The sequence below is a fragment of the Nomascus leucogenys genome, chromosome 10, assembly GCF_006542625.1.
Source record: "Nomascus leucogenys isolate Asia chromosome 10, Asia_NLE_v1, whole genome shotgun sequence".
NCBI lineage: Eukaryota > Metazoa > Chordata > Mammalia > Primates > Hylobatidae > Nomascus > Nomascus leucogenys.
In genome coordinates, this window is record NC_044390.1 from 2,470,697 (window position 1) to 2,494,532 (window position 23,836).

At 49.5% G+C, this 23,836-nt stretch overlaps 1 protein-coding gene across 1 annotated transcript; it reads right to left on the reverse strand.

The window, feature by feature from the left end:
* Positions 1–4,820: 4,820 nt before the first annotated feature.
* Positions 4,821–17,411, reverse strand: GALP (galanin like peptide). The gene is made up of 6 exons (XM_004089227.3): positions 17,331–17,411; positions 16,282–16,407; positions 11,548–11,596; positions 9,988–10,068; positions 7,389–7,466; positions 4,821–5,180 (listed from the first exon to the last, which is right to left on the reverse strand). Exons 2-6 carry the CDS (start codon positions 16,366–16,368, stop codon positions 5,125–5,127), a joined length of 351 nt encoding a protein of 116 aa, XP_004089275.1. The 5' UTR covers positions 16,369–16,407; positions 17,331–17,411; the 3' UTR covers positions 4,821–5,124.
* Positions 17,412–23,836: the final 6,425 nt, after the last annotated feature.

Sequence of the window (23,836 nt, forward strand, 5' to 3'; positions counted from 1 at the left end):
TGGCTCACGCCTGTAATCCCAGCACTTTGGCAGGCCGAGGCAGGCGGATCACGAGGTCGGGAGATCGAGACCATCCTGGCTAACACGGTGAGACCCCATCTCTACTAAAAATACAAAAAATTAGCCAGGCATGTTGACGGGCGCCTGTAGTCCCAGCTACTCAGGAGGCTGAGGCAGGAGAATGGCGTGAACCTGAGAGGCAGAGCTTGCAGTGAGCCGATATCACGCCACTGCATTCCAGCCTGGGCAACAGTGCGAGACTCCATCTCAAAAATAAATAAATAAATATTAAAATAAATAAAAAATAAAAACATATATATTACATTTTTTTAATGTAGATTTACTGAGCACTAACTAAAGACTGATAGGAATTTAACTATTCAGCTCACCACCTACCCACCCCTCTGCCTCCATGCCTGCTCCCGTCTAAGGAAATGTATAAATAGTAAATATCCTGAAAACTTCAGAAAAACAGCCACAGAGGTGTCTGTGGCTCACCTTTCCCTGGACGTGCCCCGATTTCATAAACCTCGATGGATGGAGACACTGTCTCAGTCACTCATTTTGGTCATTAATTACTTTGGAAATTCTCCTGAACAAATGAGTGAGTGATTTCTTCGAGACCAGTGTGTTGTCCTCATTTTCATTCTACTTGATTTTATCCTGTGAAAATAAATCCAAACTGGAAACGGTGTTGTCAGGTGAGCCAGGAGGGCAGGAGTTGGCCTCCAGTCACGCACACACCGGATGGAATTTGATCTCTCGAACTGGGCGAAATCACACACTTCCCTAAGAAACAGCTGCATTTGATTTGAAGTGTTTACACTGGGCCTGTCGCAAACCTGAGGAGACAGCTGTGTGGATCAGCGGGATCAGGTTCCAGAGACATTCTCAGCTGTCAGTCAGCCACTGTCATTCCTGAACCAAGCTAAAATCTCAGCGCTAGGCCGGACGTGGTGGCTCACACCTGTAATCTCAGCACTTTGGGAGGCTGAGGCAGATGAATTACTGGAGGTCAGGAGATCAAGACCAGCTTGGCCAACATGGTGAAACCCTGTCTCTACTAAAAATACAAAACTAGCTGGGCGTGGTGGCAGGTTCCCTCTGTCTCCCAGGCTGGAGTGCAATGGTGCGATCTCGGCTCACTGCAACCTCTGCCTCCCGGGTTCAAGCAATTCTCCTGCCTCAGCCACCTGAGTAGCTGGGATTACAGATGCCCGCCACCACACCTGGCTAAATTTTGTATTTTTTAGTAGAGATGGGGTTTCACCATTTTGGTCATGCTGGTCTTGAACTCCTGACCTCGTGATCCACCCGCGGGGGCCTCTCAAAGTGCTGGGATTACAGGCGTGTGCCACCATGCCCAGCTAATTTTTGTATTTTTAGTAGAGACAGGGTTTTACCATGTTGGCCAGGCTGGTCTCAAACTCCTGACTTCAGGTGATCCACCTGCCTCGGCCTCCCAAAGTGCTGGGATTACAGGCATGAGCCACTGCACCCAGCTGGGATTTTTTTTTTAAGTACTCACTGAATCGGTTTTATTTTGGTATGCATCCACATTTCAGCATTTAGTGGTCCTGAACAGAAAGTGGAAAAGCAAGGCCGGGTGTGGTGGCCATGCATGTAATCCCAGCACTTTGGGAGGCCTAGGCAGGTGGATCATGAGGTCAGGAGATCGAGACCATCCTGGCTAACACGGTGAAACCCTGTCTCTACTAAAAATACAAAAAATTAGCCGGGTGTGGTGGCGGGCGCCTGTAGTCCCAGCTACCCGGGAGGCTGAGGCAGGAGAATGGCATGAACCTGGGAGGCGGAGCTTGCAGTGAGCCGAGATCGTGCCACTACTCTGCAGCCTGGGTGACAGAGTGAGACTCTGTCTCAAAAAAAAAAAAAAAAAAGAAAGAAAGTGAAAAAGCAGTGATATTCCAGGAAGTCGAGCTCACCAGTGTCAGGGGTCTGCTGTGCACACCGAGTTCTTTCTCAGTCCCCTGCTGAGGATTTTGAGAAGCAGCAGCACCGAAACCAAAGCATGCATTGATTTCAAGGTTCTTTTCATTCCAGTTGTCAGATTCCAAACCAGACTGCAATGGATTGCAAGGATAACCAAAGCAGGGCTCTGTTTAAAACTTTCTCCGTTTTTCTGTTTGTTTGTTTGTTTGTTTGTTGTTTTTTGAGACAGAGTTTAACTCTGTCGCCCAGGCTGGAGTGCAGCGGTGTGATCTCAACTCACTGCAACCTCCGCCTCCCGGGTTCAAGTGATTCTCCTGCCTCAGCCTCCTGAGTAGCTGGGATACAGGCACCCGCCACCACGCCCAGGTAATTTTTTTTTTTTTTTTTTTTTTTTGTATTTTTAGTAGAAGCCACCACGCCCGGCCCTAATTTTTGTATTCTTTCTTTTTTTTTTTTTGCCACTTGTCTCTCTATTTGGCCTATGGGTTAACATATATCCCTTAGTGTAGGAATTCTCAACCCTGGGTGATTTTGCCCTAAGAGGACATTCTGCAAAGTGTGGGAGACATCTTTGGTTGTCTAAACTAGGGGTGCTACTGGCATTAGGGGTAGAGCCCAGGGGTGCTGCTAAAAATCCTACAATGCACAGGACAGCCCCCACAGGAAAATTACCAGGCGCTGGTGTCAACAGAGCCAGGGCTGAGAACCCCAGGATAAGGGTGTTGACTGTAGCTCCGAAATCTGGCGGAGTGTATTTGGGCAGAGACTCATCTGTCTGAGCTCCAACACCTTCAGGGGAGGAGAAATGGATTCAACAGTTGACGCTGCCTTTAGTATAATCCTCAGATCAGAGCCTCAGATGAAGCCCTCCAGAGAGAGCAGCACTGAAAGGAGGTACTCCCTAAATCTGATCTGTACCAGGAACATCGGGAACACAGACAATAACTCCGAGGTTTTGCCCCACCGTTGCAGAGTCTGAGCTATTTGGTCTGGAGTGGGACTTGGTCCAAGGATATTTTTAAAGCCCCCCAGGTGATATCTTAGAACAGATATTCCTCCACCGTGGCCACACTTGGACATCGCCTGAGGAATGTTAGCAAGCGCGGATGCCTGGGTCCCACCTAAAGGAATTCTGGCTTAACTAGACTTGGGTTTCTCCTGGGTATTGGGACTGTGAAAAATGCTCAGGTGCGGCCGGGCACAGTGGCTCACACCTGTAATCCCAGCACCTGGGGAGACCGAGGCGGGCAGATCACGAGGTCAGGAGTTTGTAGACCAGCCTGGCCAACATGGAGAAACCCTGTCTCTACTAAAAATACAAAAATTAGCCGGGCATGGTGGCGGGCGCCTGTAATCCCAGCTACTGGGGAGGCTGAGGCAGGAGAATCGCCTGAACCCGGGAGGCAGAGGTTGCTGTAAGCGAAGATTGCGCCACTGCACTCCGGCCTGGGTCATATGATACCAGCTGCATTCAAGGTTGAGATTCTGTTCAAACCTTAGGAACATCAGATTCACCTGGAGGGCTCTTTAAAATACAGACAGCTGGGGCCGGGCACAGTGGCTCACGCCTGTTATCCCAACATTTTGGGAGGCCAAGGTAGGCAGATCACTTGAGCCCAGAAGTTAAAAGACCAGCCTGGCCAACGTGGTGAAACCCCATCTCTACTGAAAATACAAAAATTAGCTGGGTGTGGTGGTGAGCGCCTGTAATCCCAGGTATTCGGGAGGCTGAGGCACAAGAATTGCTTGAACCTGGGTTCAAAAAAAACATTATAACATAAAATTCACCATTTGTCAACCATATGATCCAGCAATCCCATTGCTGGGTCTATATCCAAAGGAAGTTAAGAAACAAAAAAAGGCCAGGTGTGGTGGCTCACGCCTGTAATCCCAGCACTTGGGGAGACCGAGGCGGGTGGATCACCTGAGGTCAGGAGTTTGAGACCAGCCTGACCAAAAAGGTGAAACCCCATCTCTACGAAAAATACAAAAATTAGCCAGGTGTGGTGGCAGGCACCTGTAGTCCCAGCTATTTGGGAGGCTGAGACAGAATTCCTTGAACCCGGGAGACGGAAGTTGCAGTGAGCCGAGATCACACCACTGCACTCCAGCCTGGGTGACAGAGCGAGACTCCATCTAAAAAAAAAAAAAAAAAGCATTTTGTATGTGATGGGAACCCCAATGTACTGATATTAATATAAGGCCACCATGGAGCAGGGCTCCATGTGTCCCTCAGTGTCAGGAAAATGACAGCACCAGGACAGGGCTCCTATCCTTTCTCTTCTCACTGCAACACTCACAGGGTTACCATTCTCTGCCTTGGGGCCAATAGGTCTAATCTCGACATGTTCTTTATTTATTATTATTATTATTATTGAGATGGAGTTTCATTCTTGTCACCCAAGCTGGAGTGCAATGGCACAATCTCGGCTCGCTGCAACGTCTGCCTCCTGGGTTCAAGCGATTCTCCTGCCTCAGTGTAACATTGTGGTTTCTTTTGCCTGTGACTCCTCAAACCCAAAACAAAAGTAAAACTTTCAGCAAAACAATAATCCAAAATGGATTGCCTCCAATAGGTTATATTTTCCCAGTCCCTCACCTGATTCTGTCATCCTGGATTTCCCAGTCCCACACCTGACCCCATCATCCTGGATTCTGCTACCCCTAAAAAAATTCCCAGACTAATTAAAAGGGAAAAAATGGAGTATTTGACAAGAAACATTTTATTCTCTCCATTCTGCTCCAAACTGCCTCTCCTCATTTCTGGAGGAGACTCATGTGGGTTGAAAGAATATGGAAGAGTGAGTATGCACTTTGAAGAATCTTTTCAAATCAAGACACAGACTCTCAGACTTAAGAGGGTTATTTGTATTATGCAATAGCTCGTGGGATGATTCCAAAAGAACACAATTCCTTTAAATGTGTTGCAGGAATATTCCCTGATTACCCCAGAATCTTCCAACTAGTCCTCGAATTACTGATTTCAAGGATGAATCAATAAAACCTAAGAAACTCCAGAAATTTTTTAGAATAATTCAAATGCTTTACAATGTCTTCATGAGACCTGGGTATTTAACTTCAGGATCTTAGTCTCAGCGTAGGGTACCTAGAAAGGGTTTCAGAGGAAACAGAAGGAGCTGGAGAAGAAGGATAGGAATAGGGATTCGGAGACATCTATGAGTTCAGGACATCTTCCTCCTTGGGAATTTTCGTGCTGAGCATGCCGAGATCTGTGGGAGAGAAAGGGGTAAACTGTGAATGGTTTTTCTCACTATCACTCCCCAAACCAGGTTCTTGAGGTTGGGAATGAAACTGGGGAGGAAGTTCTCTTCAGTTCTTCTATTCTCTCCCTCCCTTTTTTTTTTTTTTTTTTTTAAGACACAGTCTCCCTCTGTCGCCCAGGCTGGAGTGCAGTGGCACAATCTCGGCTCACTGCAAGCTCCGCCTCCTGGGTTCACACCATTCTCCTGCCTCAGCCTCCTAAGTAGCTGGGATTACAGACGCCCACCACCTTGCCCGGCTAATTTTTGTATTTTTAGTAGAGATGAGGTTTCACCACGTTGGCCAGGATGGTCTCGATCTCCTGACCTTGTGATCCGCCAGCCTCGGCCTCCCAAAGTGCTGGGATTACAGGCGTGAGCCACCGTGCCCGGCCCCTTCTCTATACTTTCATCTGCCCACATATTCTCCCTTTCCGCCCCCATTTTAAGAAGGTACATGGTGGTGGTGGGTGTTTTCAAGAGTCAGAATGTAATCGAGGTGAGGATGGAAATTAGTGAATTCAGGGAGCGTATCATACCCAGTATTGTCCAGCACATGCTTTTGAAATGAATTAGTGCTGTTGAAATAAGGACATGGTGTCTCCAAGAATTGGGTTAGGATTGAAGAAGGAGCCGGATGCGGTGGCTCACGCCTGTAATCCCAGCACTTTGGGAGGCCGAGGCAGGCGGATCACGAGGTCAGGAGATCGAGACCATCCTGGCTAACATGGTGAAACCCGTCTCTACTAAAAATACAAAAAATTAGCCGGGTGTTGTGGCGGGTGCCTACAGTCCCAGCTACTCGGGAGGCTGAGGCAGGAGAATGGCGAGAACCCGGGAGGCGGAGCTTGCAGTGAGCCGAGACTGCGCCACTGCACTCCAGCCTGGGCGACAGAGCGAGACTCCGTCTCAAAAAAAAAAAAAAAAGGATTGAAGAAGGAGATGGGGTTGGGGCGAACATCCAACTAAAGGAAGGTGGGAAAAGCTGGGGTTTGGGCATCTGCTGAGCTCATGATCGGGTGGGAAGGTGGCAACTGAAGGCTGTGTTTGGATAGTTTAATTCATTCATTTAACAAATATTTATCAAGTACCTACTATGCGTCATGCATTGTGCTAGGCAGTGAACAATACAACGGTCCCTGGCGTGGTGGCTCATGCCTGTAATCCTAGCACTTTGGGAGGCCAAGGTGGGTGGATCACCTGAGATCAGGAGTTGGATACCAGCCTGGCTAACATGGCAAAACTCCGTCTCTACTAAAAATACAAAAATTAGCCGGGTGTGGTGGTGGGTGCCTGTAATCCCAGCTACTCAGAAGGCTGAGGCAGGAGAATCGCTTGAACGCGGGAGACAGAGGTTGCAGTGAGCCAAGATCACACCACTTCACGCCAGCCTGGGCAATAGAGAGGGACTCCTTAAGAAAAAAAAAAATAGAATGAATGCTGGAAATAAAGATCTTATTTAGGAGAGAGGTTGACGTTAAAATTGAACCATGAGGCCAGGCGCGGTGGCTCACGCCTGTAATCCCAACACTTTGGGAGGCCGAGGCAGGTGGATTACCTGAGGTCAGGAGTTCAGGACCAGCCTGGCCAACACGGTGAAACCCTGTCTCTACTAAAAACACAAAAATTAGCCGGGCATGGTGGTGCGTGCCTGTAATCCCGCTACTTGGGAGGCTGAGGCAGAAGAATTGCTTGAACCCGGAAGGTGGAGGTTGCAGTCAGCCAAGATCGCACCATTGCACTCCAACCTGGGTGACAAGAGCAAAACTCCATCCCCAAAAAATAAATAAATAAATGAAATTGAACCATGACGTCGAAGTGAGGGGTTTGACGTCAACGTTGTAGCTGAGGCTAAGCTTGAGGGGGTGATACTGGGGGAGATCAAGGTTGGGTGTGGGGTCTGAATTGCAAAGGTGCTAGATGCAGGCTGGGAAATGAGAGTTGGAGGATGAGGTGGGATTGGCGGTGAAGGAATAGAGGTGAAGGGAGCAGTCGAGGCCAGGATGGGGATTCACAGTCGAGGCTGAGTGGTCGGGGTAGTGGCTGTGGTTACAGGTGAGGAGGTCCCTGGTTGGTTCCAGTTTCCTTCCTTTCTTCCTTTACCCTCTAAGCTCTGCCTGCCACTTCCTGGTTCCCCCTCTCCTGTCGGTGTCTCTCTTCCGTGTTTCCCGGCTTTACCTCCAATCTCCGGTTTGGCAAACGTCTCCATCACGTTCCTCTTGGAGGGCTGCAGAGGGTGGGAGTAGGGGAGCCCATCTAGAAACAAAAATACGACATTCACACACACGTTCGTAATTACAAGTGGGAGCTAAACGACGAGAACACACAGACACAAAGACGGGAGCAAAAGACACTGGGTCCTTCCCGAGGGTGGAGCAGGGGGAGGAGGGAGAGGAGCAGAAAGAATAACGACTGGGTACTCGGCTTAGTACCTGGGTGATGAAGTAATCTGTACAACAAACCCCCGTGACACAAGTTTTCCTATATAACAAACCTGCACATGTACCCCCGCACCTAAAATAAAAGTTTAAAAAATACATAAGGCCGGGCGCGGTGGCTCATCCCAGCACTTTGGGAGACTGAGGGGGGCAGATCTCCTGAGGTCAGGAATTCGAGACCAGCCTGGCCAATATGGTGAAACCCCATCTCTACTAAAAATACAAAAAATGAGCCGGGCATGGTGGTGTCCACCTGTAATCCCAGCTACTCAGGAGGCTGAGGCAGGAGAATTGCTTGAACCTGGGAGGTGGAGGTTGCAGTGAACTGAGATCGCGCCACTGCACTCCAGCCTGGGTGACAGAGTGAGGCTCTGTCTCAAATAAAATAAAATAAAATAAAATGAATAAAAATAATGATGCCTTTATGACATTAAGCTTTAGGGCTTCATAGTATGCAACGTGGTTTCACTTCCCTTATTTTTCTGGACACTTATGGCACTTCGTGGTTCTCAACCAGGAGTGGTTTTGCCCTGCAGTAATTTGGCTGTGTCTGGAGACATTTTTGATAGTCACAGTTGGGAACAGGGGCCAGGCACAGTGGTTCACACCTGCAATCCCACCACTTTGGGAGGCCGAGTCAGGTGAGTCACTTGAGTTCCAGATCAGCCTGGCGAACATGGTGAAACCCCGTCTCTACTAAACATACAAAAATTAGCCGGGTGTGGTGGCAGGCACCTGTAGTCCCACATACTCCAGAGGCTGAGGCAGGAGAAACACTTGAGCCCGGGAGGCGGAGGTTGCAGTGAGCCAAGATTGCACCACTGCACTCCAGCCTGGGAGACAGAGCAAGACTCCGTCTCAAAACAAACAAACAAACAACAACAACAACAAAAAAAACCAGGCGCGGTGGCTCACACCTGTAATCCCAGCACTTTCGGAGGCCGAGGTTGGCAGATTACAAGGTCAGGAGATTGAGACCAACCTGGCTAACACGGTGAAACCCCGTCTCTACTGAAGATACAAAAAATTAGCCGGGCGTGGTGGCGGGCGCCTGTAGTCCCAGCTACTCAGGAGGCTGAGGCAGGAGAATAGCGTGAACCCGGGAGGCGGAGCTTGCAGTGAGCGGAGATCGCGCCACTGCACTCTAGCCTGGGCGACAGAGCCAGATTCTGTCTCAAAAAAAAAAAAAAAAAAAAAAAAAAAAAAAATGGGAACAGGGAATGTGACTAGTGTTTAATGAGGAGAACCCACGGATGCTGCTAAACACCCTATGATGCACAGGACTGACCCCCACGCCAAAGAATTATCCAGCCCCCAGTGTCAGTTGTGCCAGAGTTGAGAAGCCATGCCCTAAATTCTCTGAATTTCCCCCGTTTGGCAGGGGACAAGGATGAGGAGGCTTAGCTGAGGTCACATGTTGCATTCACACTGTGAACGTGCAACTGTCCAGACCCCTATGCACCTCTACGATTCTGCCCTTCGAGATGTAGAATGGGAAGGAGAGGGGAACCTTGAAAGATCATTTGGTCATGCGAGAAGACAAGATAAGGGGACTAGGGATAAGCAAAGACATGGTGGACGGGGAGCTTGCAAGGATAAATGTTGACTATAACAGCCATGACTCATTTCATTTCTTTTCTTTTCTTTTTTTTTTTTTTTTTTTTTTTTTTTTTTGAGATGGAGTCTCTGTCACCCAGGCTGGAGTGCAGTGGTGCGCTCTCGGCTCACTGCAACCTCCGCCTCCCAGGTTCAAGTGATTTTCCTGCCTCAGCCTCTGGAGTGGCTGGCATTACAGGCGCCCACCATCACACCCAGCTGATACTTGTATTTTTAGTAGAGATGGGGTTTCACCATGTTGGCCAGGCTGGTCTTGAACTCCTGACCTCAGGTGATCTATCTGCCTTGGCCTCCCAAAGTGCTGGGATGACAGGTGTGAGCCACCGTGCCCAGCCAACCCATTCCATTTCTACTATATGCCAGACACTTCTAGGAAATTAATGTGCATTTTCTCACTGAGTCATACAACTAAATCATGAGATTATTCCATTTATGTCATTTCAAAGTGGAGGAATTTTGTGGGGTCCAATGCAAAGAGAAAATATGGGGCCCATGGTTCAAAAAGGATTCAGAATTTCAAGTTGGTAACAAAAGGACATTAAACCAAGCTGGGGCTCCAGGTGATGGCACAGAAGCTTGAAGGAAATGCATCGCTTGCCCAGGGCTCCCCAAGTAGTAAGCGGCAGGGTGAGGGCTGGAGCTCAAATCTACAGTTTCCACAGCCAGGAGAGAGCTGGCAGAGGAGGACGCGGGAGAAGACGTCTAACTCCCCACTCACTCACCGATGGCCTTCCACAGGTCTAGGATCTGAAGGGCTGTCTCCCTCACCCGGTCTTGGTCACCCATTTGGGGAAGGTGGAGGACTGGGTAGGGATGGAGAGAGCAAGACCAGGTGGTCGGTTAAGTAGAACTGAAAAAACACACAATCCATCAATTCAATAGCCTGGCTCACTGGATGCAGCGCCTGCACCAAGTCTGTTGGATGGGGTGCGTGTTGACCGTCCCTACCTACCAGTGGGGAAATTGTGCAGCTGCAAGCGGAGTCATCTGCTTAAAATTACACTGTGCTAATGGACTGGGGCTTGAACCCACCTAGGTCTGGGTCCACATCTCACGTTCTTTCTGCTCGTGCCACACTGTCTCTGCAGCCTGGGTTTCCCTGAATGAAGCTCAAACTGAAACCGACCTTGAGCACGGCAGGAATCTCGGTGTTTTATGGATGTGAGGCCCAGTATGCAGCACGTGGCCATGGGCACACCTAGTGCCCAGGGAAGATGCAGTTGGGGAAATGGAGAGAGACAAATGAAGGAAAAGAGAAAAAAGTTGCCGGGTGCAGTGGCTCACGCCTGTAATCCCAGCAGTTTGGGAGGCTGAGGCGGGCAGATCACCTGAGGTCGGGAGTTCGAGACCAGTCTGACCAACATGGAGAAACCCCGTCTCCACTAAAAATACAAAATTAGCCGGGGGGGCGTTGTGGCGCATGCGTGTAATCCCAGCTACTTGGGAGGATGAGGCAGGAGAATTGCTTGAACCCGGGAAGCAGAGGTTGCTATGAGCTGAGATTGGCGCCATTGCACTCCAGCCTAGACAACAACAGCAAAACTCCGTCCCAAAAAAAAAAAAGAGAGAGAAAGAGAGACAAAGAATAGCAGCTAATCGTTATACAGCACCTACTACACACCAGCTATTTTCTATTAATAACTCAATCCTCAAAACATTCTAGGATTACACCCACTGTCACAGATGAGGAAACTGAGGCAGAGGGAGATCAAGGGTGCAGCCAGGCATGGTGGCTCACGCCTGTAATCCCAGCTTTTTGGGAGGCCAAAAGCAAGTGGATCACCTGAGGTCAGGAGTTCGAGACCAGCCTGGCCAACATGGTGAAACCCCGTCTCTACTAAAAATGCAAAAATTAGCCGGGTGTGGTGGGCACCTGTAATCCCAGCTACTCAGGAGGCTGAGGGAGGAGAATCGCTTAAATTGCTCGGGAGGCGGAGGTTGCAGTGAGCCGAGATCGCACCATTGCACTCCAGCCTGGGCAACAGAGCGAGACTGTCAAAAAAAAAAAAAAACAAGAAAAAGAAAGAAAGAAAGAAAGAGCGAGAGAGAGATCAAGGTTGCAAACCAAGCCAGGGGTAGAGCTGGGATTTGGGCCCAAGGCTCTGGCTCCAGAGTCCACACACCCATCACTCTGCTTAGACTAACCCTCCAGACAGATCTGCAAATAAATCCATGGGCCTCAGTGAATGTGGGTGAGGGTCTTTACAAGTCACAGACTCACTGCCCGCAGCAACCAGGCAGACTCAGGCCAGGGACGGAGAGCTGAGCACAGCCTCACTCACCGGGACCCAGAAGGTAGCCAGCACTATTGAGGGTCCAGCCTCCTCGTCCCTGGAGAGAGATGCAGAAATCAAGACTCAAGCAGACAGAAAGGGGGGCAGGCGTCCCACAGGTCCGGGGTGACGTGGGTCGTCATACGACTTTCCCACTGGGCTGTGGGGCAGGTTCATTTTAATCCCCATTCTACCAATGAGGAAATTGAGGACTTCCTAAGACAAAGCCAATTCACCTGGAAAGAAAGCTTCAAGCGTTCTGCTGTGAGAGGAGAAAGGTGGTTACCAGGGGCTAGGGGGAAGGACAAATGGGGAATTGTTCTTCAACAGGTATAATTTCAGTTATGCAGGATAAAGAAGTCCTAAAGATCTACGGCATGACATCGTGCCCACAGCCAGCAATATGGTGTTGTGCACTTTAAAGATATGTTAAGCCTGGGCGTGGTGCTCATGCCTGTCATCCCAGCATCTGGGGAGGCCGAAGCAGAAGGATGGCTTGAGAACAGGAGTTCAAGGCCAGTCTGGGCAACATGGCGAAACCTCGCCTCTACAAAAACTACAAAAATGAGGCCAGATGTGCTGGCTCTCTCCTGTAATCTCAGCACTTTGGGAGGCTGAGGTGAGCGGATCACCTGAGGTCAGGAGTTCCAGACCAGCCTGGCCAACCTCATCTCTACTAAAAATAAAAAAATTAGCCGGGCATAATCTCAGCTACTTGGGAGGCTGAGGCAGAAGAACCACTTGAACCTGGGAGGTGGAGGTTGCAGTGAGCGGGGATTGCACCACTGTATTCCAGCCTGGGCAACAGAGTGAGACTCCGTCTCAATAAAACAAAACAAAACAAAACAAAAAATAAAAAAATTAGCCAGACATGGTGGCGTGCACCTGTAGGTGGGAGGATCACTGGAGCCCAGGAGTTTGAGGCTACAGCGAGCTATGACCTCACCGCTGCCCTCCAGCCTGGGTGACAGAGCAAGACCCTGCCTCAATACATAAGTAAATAAAAATATAAGAATAGATCTCATGATAAGGGTTCTTACCAAAACATACGCCAACACACACACAAGAACACACGGGCATTTCTGGAGGCAGTGATGGATATATTCAGTACCTTGGTTGTGGTGATGGTGTCATGGGTGTATGCATTGCTCCAAACTCATCAAGATGTATACATTAAATGTGTGCATTTTTTGCATATTAATTATACCATAATAAAGCTTTAAAGAAGCACCACTGTAAATTCTGTACCTGTGGAGGATATGGTCATAGGTCATCAAGTCCCTTTGAGAGTGATAATACCTAACATTTATTGTGGGCTTACCCTACGCCAGCATCTGTTCTAATCAGGACTGGCTACAGAATTTTTGGGGCCCAGTGCAAAGAGAAAATATGGGGCCCATTGTTCAAAAAGGATTCCGAATTTCAAGCTGGTGACAAAAGAACATTCAACCAAGCTCGGGCCCCAGGGAACGGCACAGGTTGCATGCCCATGAAGCCAGTTCTAGTTTCAAGCTCTTGATATATTTATTTAACGAATCCTCCCAACAACCCTAGTAGGTAAACTTGTTATCAGCTTCATTAGAAAGAGGCTCTTCCAAATGGCGTGAACCGGGAGGCGGAGCTTGCAGTGAGCCGAGATAGCACCACTGCACTCCAGCCTGGGTGACAAAGCAAGACTCTGTCTCAAAAAAAAAAAAAAGAGGCTCTTCCTCCAACAACCCTAGTAGGTAAACTTGTTATTAGCTTCATTAGAAAGAGGCTCTTGGCCGGGCGCGGCCAAGGCTGGCGGATCACAAGGTCAGGAGATCGAGACCATCCTGGCTTACATGGTAAAACCCCGTCTCTACTAAAAATACAAAAAAAAAAAAAAAAAAAATAGCCAGGCGTGGTGGCAGGCGCCTGTAGTCCCAGCTACTCGGGAGGCTGAGGCAAGAGAATGGCGTGAACCTGAGAGGCAGAGCTTGCAGTGAGCAGAGATCGCGCCACTGCACTCCAGCCCGGGCGACAGAGCGAAACTCCGTCTCAAAAAAAAAAACAAAAACAAAAACAAACAAACAAAAAAAGAGGCTCTTGAGGCCCAGAAAGATTTGGCAAATTGCAACAAATTGCAACACACTAAGAAGCACAGCTGGGACTCAAACCCAGGTGGATCCCAGACTCTTTTTTTTTTTTTTTTTTGAGATGGAGTCTCACATCTCACACTGCCACCCAGGCTGGAGTGCAGTGGTGCCATCTTGGGTCACTGCAACCTCCGCCTCCTGGGTTCAAGCGATTCTCCTGCCTCAGCCTCCTGAGCAGCTGGGCTTACAGGCACCTGCCACAAGGCCCAGCTAATTTTTGTATTTTTAATAGAGACGGGGGTTTCGCCATGTTGGCCAGGCTGGTCTCAAACTCCTGACCTCAGGTGATCCGCCCTCCTCGGCCTCCCAAAGTGCTGGGATTACAGGTGTGAGCCACCGTGCCTGGCCGGTAGATTCCAGACTCTTAAGGAGGATGTGCACTGACTATTTAAGCCACAGTGTTCCACTCTGAAATAGAACCAACTGCAAAGGATTGTGGGGTAGAATTAGCTAATTCACATCAAGGGTTGCACACAAGGCCAAGCGCTGAGAAAACCCTCCACATCCATTAGCTCTTGTCAAAACTCCTCGAACATCCCTATAGGATGGATTCCGTTATCCCTTAGTTATATAGAATGAAAGGAGGCTCAAAGAAACAGATAGCTTGCCAAAGACCAAGCCGGCACCTGGAGGAAAGCTGCTGTCCCAACTCAGGGCAGCTAAATGCCAAGCCAGAGACGTTGTTGCTGTTGCTGTTAGCATTTCTTTTCTTTTCTTTCTTTCTTTCTTTTCTTTTTTTGTTTTTGTTTTTGTTTGAGATAGGGTCTTGCTCTTTCGCCCAGGCTGGAGTGCAGTGGCACCATCTCAGCTCATTGCAACCTCAGCCTCCTGGGTTCAAGCAATTCTCATGCCTCAGCCTCCCAAGTAGCTGGGACTACAGTCACACAAGACCATACCTAGCTAATCTTTTTTTTTTTAAGAGATGGAGGTTCTCACTATGTTGCCCAGGCTGGTCTCAATCTCCTGAGCACAAGCAATTCTCTAATCTTGGCCTCTCGAAGTACTGGGATTACAGGAGTGAGCCACTGGGCCTGGCCTCTTTATTTTTATTTTTTGTTTTTGACAGAAAAAACTGCATTTTAAATGCAGGCATGGTGCACAACATGTGTGGAAATATGGCTACGTTGTGGAGTGACTCCATCAAGGTAATTACCTTCTGCATTACCTCATGTGCTTAGCTTTTTTGTGGTGAGAACACCTAACATCCATCTACTCTCTTAGCAATTTTCAAGTGTACGATACATTGTTATTAACAACAGCCAGCACGCTGTACCAGAGATCTAGTTTATTCCCCCTGTCTAACTGAAACTGTGTATCCCTGGACCAACATCTCTTAACTATTTAATCCTCTTGGCTAAATAATGAGAGCTGCCTGCCATCCGAGTTAACTGTTAACTCTCACAGTGCTGGAATTGGACAAAGAAAATCCACTCAGAGACCAGAGAGGTTAGGCAATGTGCCTGAAGTCACACAGCTAGAAAGTCACAGACGAACTCAACCCAGCCTCTACAGCCCACGCTGTGGAGGTGTGCGATCAGAGGTTTTCAAAGTGTTGTCCCAGACTGGGTGCCGTGGCTGACACCTGTAATCCCAGTGTTTTGGGAGGACAAGGTGGGTGGATCAGTTGAACCTCCTAGGTCAGGAGTTCAAGACCAGCCTAGTCAGCATGGTGAAACCCCATCTCTTCTTCTTCTTCTTTTTTTTTTTTTTTTTCTTTGAGATGGAGTCTCACTGTGTCACCCAGGCTGGAGTTCAATGGCACGATCTCGGCTCACTGCAACCTCCACCTGCCAGGTTCAAGCAATTCTCCTGCCTCAGCCTCCTGAGTAGCTGGGACTACAGGCACGTGCCACCACGCCCGGCTAATTTTTGTGTTTTTAGTAGAGACGGGGTTTCACCATGTTGGCCAGGATGGTCTCGATCTCTTGACCTGGTGATCCGCAGCCTTGGCCTCCCAAAGTGCTGGGATTACAGGTGTGAACCACTGCGCCTGGCTCATCTCTTCTAAAAGTACAAAAATTAGCTGGGCATGGTGGCAGGCGCCCATAGTCCCAGCTACTCGAGAGGCTGAGGCAGGAGAATTGCTTGAACCTGGGAGGTGGAGGTTGCAGTGAGCTGAGATCGCGCCACTGCACTCCAGCCTGGGCGACAGAGGCAAGACTGAGACTCTGTCTCAAACAAGCAAACAAACAAAAAACCAGCAACAACAACAAGGTGCGGTCCCAGGACCAGCTCCTATCCCAGACTCACCCAACCAGAAACCCCGCGGGTGGGTCCCGGTATTACTTTAAGCCTCCTTCCAGCTAATTTTCACACAGGCTGAAAGACAGGCATGAAAGGTCCCTGCCTCCGAAGGCGTTATTTTTGCATCTCTGAGCAATGCTCATCATGAGGAGGTTTTAGCTTTGGGCACCCTGAACCCTGACCCTGTATTTTTCACCCATACTCTGTTCTATCCCCACAGCCAGGATGAGGTGGGTGTCTGACTTTCTTCTCATATTTTCAGGACTTGAGCTTCTTCCCCAGGACCCTTGACACAAGTCAGAAGCATTTTTAAAAACTCTTCCCAGAGGGCAGGGATTTGGGGACACTGTTGTTTCCGAGGAACTTAGGGAGGCATTACCCGGTGGGCAGGTGCGGATGCTGGAGTCTCTGCCAGGCCCAGCAAGAGGATGAGGAGGAGGACCAGGGGGACGGAGGGAGGAGCCATCGAAGGCAGGACGACAGGTGCCTACAGCTGCGGAACACGCTGCAAGGAGAGAGCGGCCAGTCATTTTCCAAAGGAGGGGCCAGGTGCATTTCCCATAAGGACAGAGGAATTTATTTTTTAGCTTTATGGAGGCATCATCGAGATACAAAAATGGCGCGTATTTAATGGACACATCTTGAGGAGTTTGGACGCATACAAGCAACCACAATAGCACGGCCACAACCAAGGGACTAAAACCTATTCGTCACCTCCAGAAATTGCCCTGTGCTCTGCCATGATTTTCTTTTGGGTAGAACCCTTCACCTGCCATCTCTCCTACCTTACTGTTTTTTGTTTGTTTGTTTTGTTTTTGTTTGTTTGTTTAGTGGAATTTCTCTCTTGTTGCCCAGGCTGGAGTGCAATGGCACAATCTTGGCTCACTGCAACCTCTGCCTCCTGAGTTGCAGCGATTCTCCTGCCTCAGCCTCCCGAGAGGCTGGGATTACAGGCACTCACCACCATGCCCAGCTAATATTTGTATTATTAGTAAAGATGGGGTTTCACCATATTGGCCAAGCTGGTTTCGAACTCCTGACCTCAAGTGATCTGCCCACCTTGGCCTCCCAAAGTGCTAGGATTACAGGCATGGGCCACCGCCTATAATAAACAGAGTGAGACTCTCTCAAAAAAAAAAAAAGAGAGAGAGAGAGAGAGAGAGAGAGAGAGAATTCCAGGGGAATTAACCCTCTCCTTCCCCCATCATCGGATCAGACCGACTTGGTCCCCCAGCACCCATGCCTTCTGCCCCACTGCCTCCATCACTCCATCTTCAAACCTTTCCGTCCCCTTACCTGCCCCTCACTTTTCCCTGCCCCCAATGCTGGGGTTTCTCCTGTTATCCCCATCCCTTCGCACCCCCCCATCACTCTCCCAGGAGCCCCTCACTCCCTCCAGCCCTCTGCCCTCCCGGCCTAGGCTCTCACCTCGGTGCAGCTGGCAGCTCTCTGCAGCTCTCTCTGGCTTTGGGCTCCAGCGCCTAGACTCTTTCACGCCCCCTGAGCTTTTATGCCTTCTGAGGAGACAATAGAAGGGAGGGGGGAAAGGGAGGGGATTAGGAAGAAGGGAGGGAGAGGCAGTGAAGAGGATGGAGGTGGGGGAACAGTCATCCACTCCAGGGGCTTTCAAAAGCTGGTCTGTGAGGTCAAAACAGACACCTCACCGTGGGAAATGCTGCTGTGCCTCGGTTTCCCCTGGTAGACCCTGCCCTTCCCCCTCCTTCTGTGCCCCTTTATCTTCCAGCTGTCACCGTCCAGGCTTTGCAGCTATTCGAGGGCTCCCTCCCTCCCTCTTGTCTGTGTCTGGGCCTTGACCTGTGTCTTCCTTGGTTGTCTCTACCTGCCACTGGTGTCTCCGTGGCCCTGTCCCCTCTGCCCTCATCAATCCCTCCAAGCCTCTGCAGCTCCCTCACTGAGTTGCACTTCTTCTGTCTTGCACGGTAGACCCTGTTTATTTGTTTACTTGTGAGTTGTCTATCTCCCCGCCCCCCACCTACCGCCCTGGCTAGAGCAGACCCCATGAGGGGTGTCAATTGTGTCTTGTTCATGGCTGCGTCCCTAGCCCAGAAGCTCTCAACCAGGAGTGACTCTGCCCCGATGCTGCCCCAGCCTCACCCTAGGACATGTGAACAAGTCTGGAGACATTTTGTTTGTTCGTTTTTTGTTTTTTTGTTTTTGTTTTTGTTTTGAGACGGAGTCTCGCTCTGTCGCCGAGACCGGAGTGCAGTAGTGTGATCTCGGCTCACTGCAAGCTCCGCCTCCCGGGTTCACGCCATTCTCCTGCCTCAGCCTCCCGAGTAGCTGGGACTACAGGCGCCCTCCACCACGCCTGGCTAATTTTTTGTATTTTTAGTAGAGACGGAGTTTCACTATGTTGGCCAGGCTAGTCTTGAACTCCTGACCTCGTGATCTTCCTGCCTCAGCCTCTTAAAGTGCTGGAATTACAGGTGTGAGCCACCGCGCCCGGCTGGAGACATCTTTACTTGGGACTTGGGAGGGACTCCTGGCGTCTCGTGGGTGGAGGCCAGGGACGCGGCTCAGCATCCCACAGTGCCCAGGAAAGGCTGCCCGGAAGGGAAGGACCCAGCCCCAAAAGTCAATAGCACCAAAGATGAGAAACCTCACAGCAGCCCCTAAAACAGTGCCCGGAGCTGACTCAATACTTGTTGGGTGAACGAATAAAGAGTGTCATTGCTGCGTCTCTCTCCTGTCATGTGTGTTGATGTATCTGTCTCTGCAGCGCGCTCTTTCTCTCTCTTTGCCCTGACATCAGCTGCTTTCCAGACGAAAGAACCTTGGAAGAGGTTTTACTCCTGCCGTTGCCCTTTGCTGTCTAAGGGAGAGGGGACGCCCTGGTCCTGGCTGGGTTCTGTCTCCTCCTCTCCACCATGGAGGACACATTTCCTCCAAGGTCCTTCCAGCATTCTGTCGGTCTGTGGCTGGCACTTGTATCTTTGTCCTGTCTTTACACAACCCCATCAGCCCTTACCCCATCCTTTCTCATCCCAAGGGGAAAGGGAGACCCCAGGAGAGGGATGGAGTGAGAAGATGACGTGGAGGATTACAGACACCCTGGTGGGATCCTGAGCCCCCTCTGCTGTTTCTCCAAGTCCCTCACTTCTCATCCAGAGGATGACGACAAGGAGGAGGAGGAAGAGGAGTGGGCAGGGGAGGAGGGGGAGGGGGAAGCTTTTATAGAAGACAAACTGACAAGAAGGTGTGAATGGCTTTGCTGGGAAGGAGAAAGGAGGAGGAGGGAGTGACGCCCACTGCACGGGAGACAGAACTGAGGAGGCCACGCTCAGAGCTTGAAGCTGGGTTACCTGGAGCCCAGTGGAGGGTCAGAGAAACAGTGGGAAGTCTTTGCCTCACTGCCCATTAGCTAGTTTGTGTAAAGTAAACGGGGTAGGTCCAAAGCTTGCTCTCTCTCTCTTTCACACACACACACACACACACACACACACACACACACACACACGCAAAACTCAAATGTGGTGCAAGAAATGTTACAATGTCACTTTCTTCTCATTTCTGCCTTTCTTTTTTTTTTTTTTTTTTTTTTTTTGGAGACAGAGTCTCACTCCATTGCCCAGGCTGGAGCGCAGTGGCGCAATCTTGTGTCGCTGCAGCCTCCGCCTCCTGGTTCAAGCAATACTCCTGCCTCAACCTCCCCAGTAGCTAGGACTACAGGCATGTGCCACCAAGCCTGGCTAATTTTGTATTTTTAGTAGAGAGGGGGTTTCACCATGTTGTTCAGACTGGTCTCGAATTCCTGACCTCAGGTGATTTGCCCTCCTCGGCCTCCCAAAATGCTGGTACTACAGGTGTGAGCCACCTCACCTGGCCATCTTTCTTCTCATTTCTGTAACTGAGTCTGTGCCCCTCTTAGTAAATGTGAGCTGTGGACATGAGCACCCTTTCCTTCGGCGGACGCTGCAGTTTCCGACCCAGCATCCACTTGGTTCTGGCTGGAGATGAATCCGGCTGGCTTTTAGTTAAATGCCTGCAGCTCCTCCAGGCGCCCCACACGCCATGAGGGTGTGGACTCTATGCCTGGCCCTAGGGGTGAGAAGGAGACTGGGATCTGAACAGATCCTTCCCTCTCTCTTTCCTTCAGTGTGGGTAGGTACCTCGGCGCCCACATGTACCAGGTTCCTGTGTACAATCTAAATGGCCCCTGTCCCAATTATTCCAGCCAGGGAGAGTAGAAAAGACATTTGCTGGGGAACTTCTGAAAAGAAACTAAAAGTTTCCTTGCTCTTTTATTTATTTGTTTATTTTTGAGATGGAGTCTAACGGCAACCTCCGCCTCCCGGGTTCAAGCGATTCTCCTGCTTCAGCCTCCCAAATAGCTGGGACTACAGGCGTGCGCCACCACATCCAGCTAATTTTTGTATTTTTAGTAGAGACAGGGTTTCACCATGTTAGTCAGACTGGTCTCAAACTACTGACCTCAAGCGATCCTCCCACCTTGGCCTCCCAAATTTCTGGGATTACAGGCGTGAGCCACTGCGCCCGGCCTCCTTGCTCTTTTTAAACTTATTTTTTCCCCTTGGAGTTTCCTTTCAATTTTTTTACTTTTTGTTTTTATTTATTTTTAAAATTTATTCTTTTTTTTTTTTTTTTTTTTTTTGAGACGGGGTCCCGCTCTGCCGCCCAGTCTGGAGTGCAGTGGCACAATCATAACTCACTGCAGCCTCGACCTCCTGGGCTCAAGCGATCCTCCCACCTCAGCCTCCTGAGTAGCTGGTACTGCAGGCATGTGCCACAACCGGTTAATTTTTGTTTTTCTGTTTGTTTATGGAGATCGAGTCTTGCTATGTTTCCCAGGCTGGTCTAGAACTCCTGGACTCAAGTGATCTTCCTGTCGAGACCTCCCAAAGTTCTGGGATTACAGGCATGAGCCACCGCACCTGGCCCTTAATTTTTTTTTTCTTTTTTGAGACGGAGTCTTGCTCAGCCGCCCAGGTTGGAGTGCAGTGGCACGATCTCAGCTCACTGCAACCTCCACCTCCCGGGTTCAAACGATTTTCCTGTCTCAACCTCCCAAGTAGCTGGGATTACAGGCACCCGCCATCATGGCCGGCTAATTTTTATATTTTAGTAGAGACAGGGTTTCACCATGTTGGTCAGGCTGGTCTTGAACTCCTGACCTCAGGTGATCCGCCAGCTTCGACCTCTCAAAGTGTTGGGATTACAGGCGTGAGCCACCGCACCTAGCCCTTAATTTTTTTTTTTTTTGAAGTAATTTCAGACTTACAGGAAAGTTGCCCAAAGAATTCCCAGATACTCTGATTTTCCAAATGCTTACATTTCACCACATTTCATTTCTCTGGTCTGTCTCCTGCTTCCCCTCTCCCTTTGCCCCTATTCCTTCTCCCCCTCCTCTCTCTCCCTCCCTTCCTGGATGTTGCGGGAGAAGCCTGAAGTCGGGGAGCCGCTATGTCTCCTGTCGCCAGGAGGGGGCGTAAAGCCCAGGCCGCTGCTGAGCCCCAGGCATTGGGAAACATGGGGAGCTGGGCCTGGGGGCCGCCTGTGCGCTTCCTGCTCCCTGCCACACTTAAGCCGTTTGAGTTAGATTTATTTTCAAAACCACATTATTGAGGTATAATCGGTGTACCAAAAACGCACGTAATGTTACCATGCGATGAGTGTGAACACAAACGCCCCTGACACCATCACCACATCCCACAATTTCCTTGTGGTTTTGTTTTTCTAATTTGTTATTTAAAAAATGTTTGTGATAGGCCAGACACGGTGGCTCACGCCTGTAACCCCAGCACTTTGGGAGGCCAAGGCGAGTGGATCACCTGAGGTCAGAAGTTCAAGACCAGCCTGGCCAACATGGTGAAACCCCATCTCTACTAAAAATACAAAAATTAGCCAGGCCTGGTGGCAGGCACCTGTAATCCCAGCTACTAGGGAGGCTGAGGCAGGAGAATCGCTGGAACCCAGGAGGTGGAGATTGCAGTGAGCCAAGATCGTGTCACTGTGTTCCAGCCTGGGCAACAGAGTGAGATTCCATCTCAAAAGTAAAAATAAAATAAAAATACAGTTTTGCTTTTACCAGAATGTTATACAAACTGGATCCTACAGTGTACAGCCTTTTCAGTCTGACTTCTTTTACCTAATGCATGAGATTCACCCATGCTGCGGTGTGTGTCAATAATTCACTCCTTTTTAGTGCCATTCCTACAAATTTCTGACGATTCCTTTAGGTTTAAGTCCTAGAAGAAAAGCAACTCAGTCAAAAGGTATAACCATTCTGGGATTCTTTTTTTTTTTTTTTTTAGACGGAGTCTTGCTCTATCCCCTTGGCTGGAGTACAATGGTATAATCTCAGCTCATTGCAACCTCTGCCTCCCAGGTTCAAGCAATTTTCCTGCCTCAGCCTCCTGAGTAGCTGGGATTACAGGCACCCGCCACCACGCCCAGCTAATTTGTTTGTATTTCAGTAGAGCTGGGGTTTCACCATCTCTACTAAAGTAGAGTAAAAAACTATGCCCAGCTGGCTTTTGTTTTTTCTGTAGGTGCACAGATAATATTAGTTAAATTGAAAAGCAGGTAGAATGTTGACAAGAGTGGGGAGAGAGAGTGCATTCTGCCATTGGCTCTGCCTGGAATGTCCTTGTCAGCTACGTGTGGATGACTTCCTATCCTCTTCTCAGGGACATTTATTACGGCCACCATTTAAAAATATTTCTATTTACTTATTTATGTATTTGCTTATTTTTGTCTTACATATTTTTAATTTACAAATACAAATTGAAACTATTTATGGCATACAGCGTAATGTTTTGATTGCAACCCCCACCTCCCGGGTTCAAGCGATTCCCGTGCCTCAGCCTCCCGAGTGGCTGGGATTACAGGTGTGCGCCACCACACCCGGCTAATTTTTATATTTTTAGTAGAGACGGGCTTTCACCGTGTTGGCCAGGCTGGTCGAACTCCTGACCTCAGGTGATTCACCTGCCTCGGCCTCCCAAAGTGCTGGGATTACAGGTGTGAGCCACCACGCCCAGCCTCTGGGATTCTTAGTATACACATCCAGATTGCCTTTCGACAATCACACACCAGTTTTCAGTTCCACCAGCACCACAGAAAGATTCCCATTCTACTTGAGAAAGTTTCATTTTTTAGGGAAAGTTCATGGGAGGGGCTGGAAAAGACCTAAGTATTGGTCATGTGCGAGAAACACCTAACTGAATTATTGAACAAGAGGGGTTGAATTCTTAGCTTTTCAAAGAGGCATGGGTGGGTGAGGCTGAAAATCCTGCTATTGGAAAGATTCAGACATGGAAGCGGTCACAGGATGGGAATCTGCAGTCAGGAAGAGAAGTGTCAGCGTTCTCTCCCAGGAGCATTTCTGTGCAGAGTCAAGGTGAGTCAGAGTGAAGTGGAGTCAATGCAGTCCAAAACTGAGAGCGCATGAAATACATCATCGATGCTGACGCTGCATTCACACGAGTGGTTCAAGTGGGGGCACGTGGAGAGGAGAGGGCTGACTCATGGCGGGAGCCAACCAGGGCGGAAGGACACCCTGGAGTTTGGCCCATGACAATGGTGGGGAGGAGATGAAATAAGCAGATGCCTTCGCCTTCCAAAGGCCCCGGACATCCAGTTACAAAAACAAGAGTGCAGAAGCAGCCAGCAGCCTCCCGTGACCTTGAATCAGAAGGAAAGCGGGAAACGGTGTATGCTGGAGGCGGCCAGGTGGGAAATGACAGCCTCTCCCACGTTGGTGGGCTGAGTTGTGTCTTTCTGGCTTTTGTTTTTTCTTTCTTCTTCTTTTTTTTTTTCTTGAGACACAGTTTCACTCTCTTGCCCAGGCTGGGAGTGCAGTGGCTGGATCTCGGCTCACTGCAACACCCGCCTCCCGAGTTCAAGTAATTCTCCTGCCTCAGCCTCCCGAGTAGCTGGGACTACAGGCGCCC

Excerpts from the sequence above, each read along its gene's own strand:
- GALP (XM_004089227.3), bottom strand. The coding sequence starts at position 16,368 with ATGGCTCCTCCCTCCGTCCCCCTGGTCCTCCTCCTCATCCTCTTGCTG. Across the intron at positions 11,597-16,281 it reads CATCCGCACCTGCCCACCGG|GGACGAGGAGGCTGGACCCT; the intron begins GTAATGCCTCCC and ends ATCTCTCTCCAG. Across the intron at positions 10,069-11,547 it reads TGGCTACCTTCTGGGTCCCG|TCCTCCACCTTCCCCAAATG; the intron begins GTGAGTGAGGCT and ends ATCCCTACCCAG.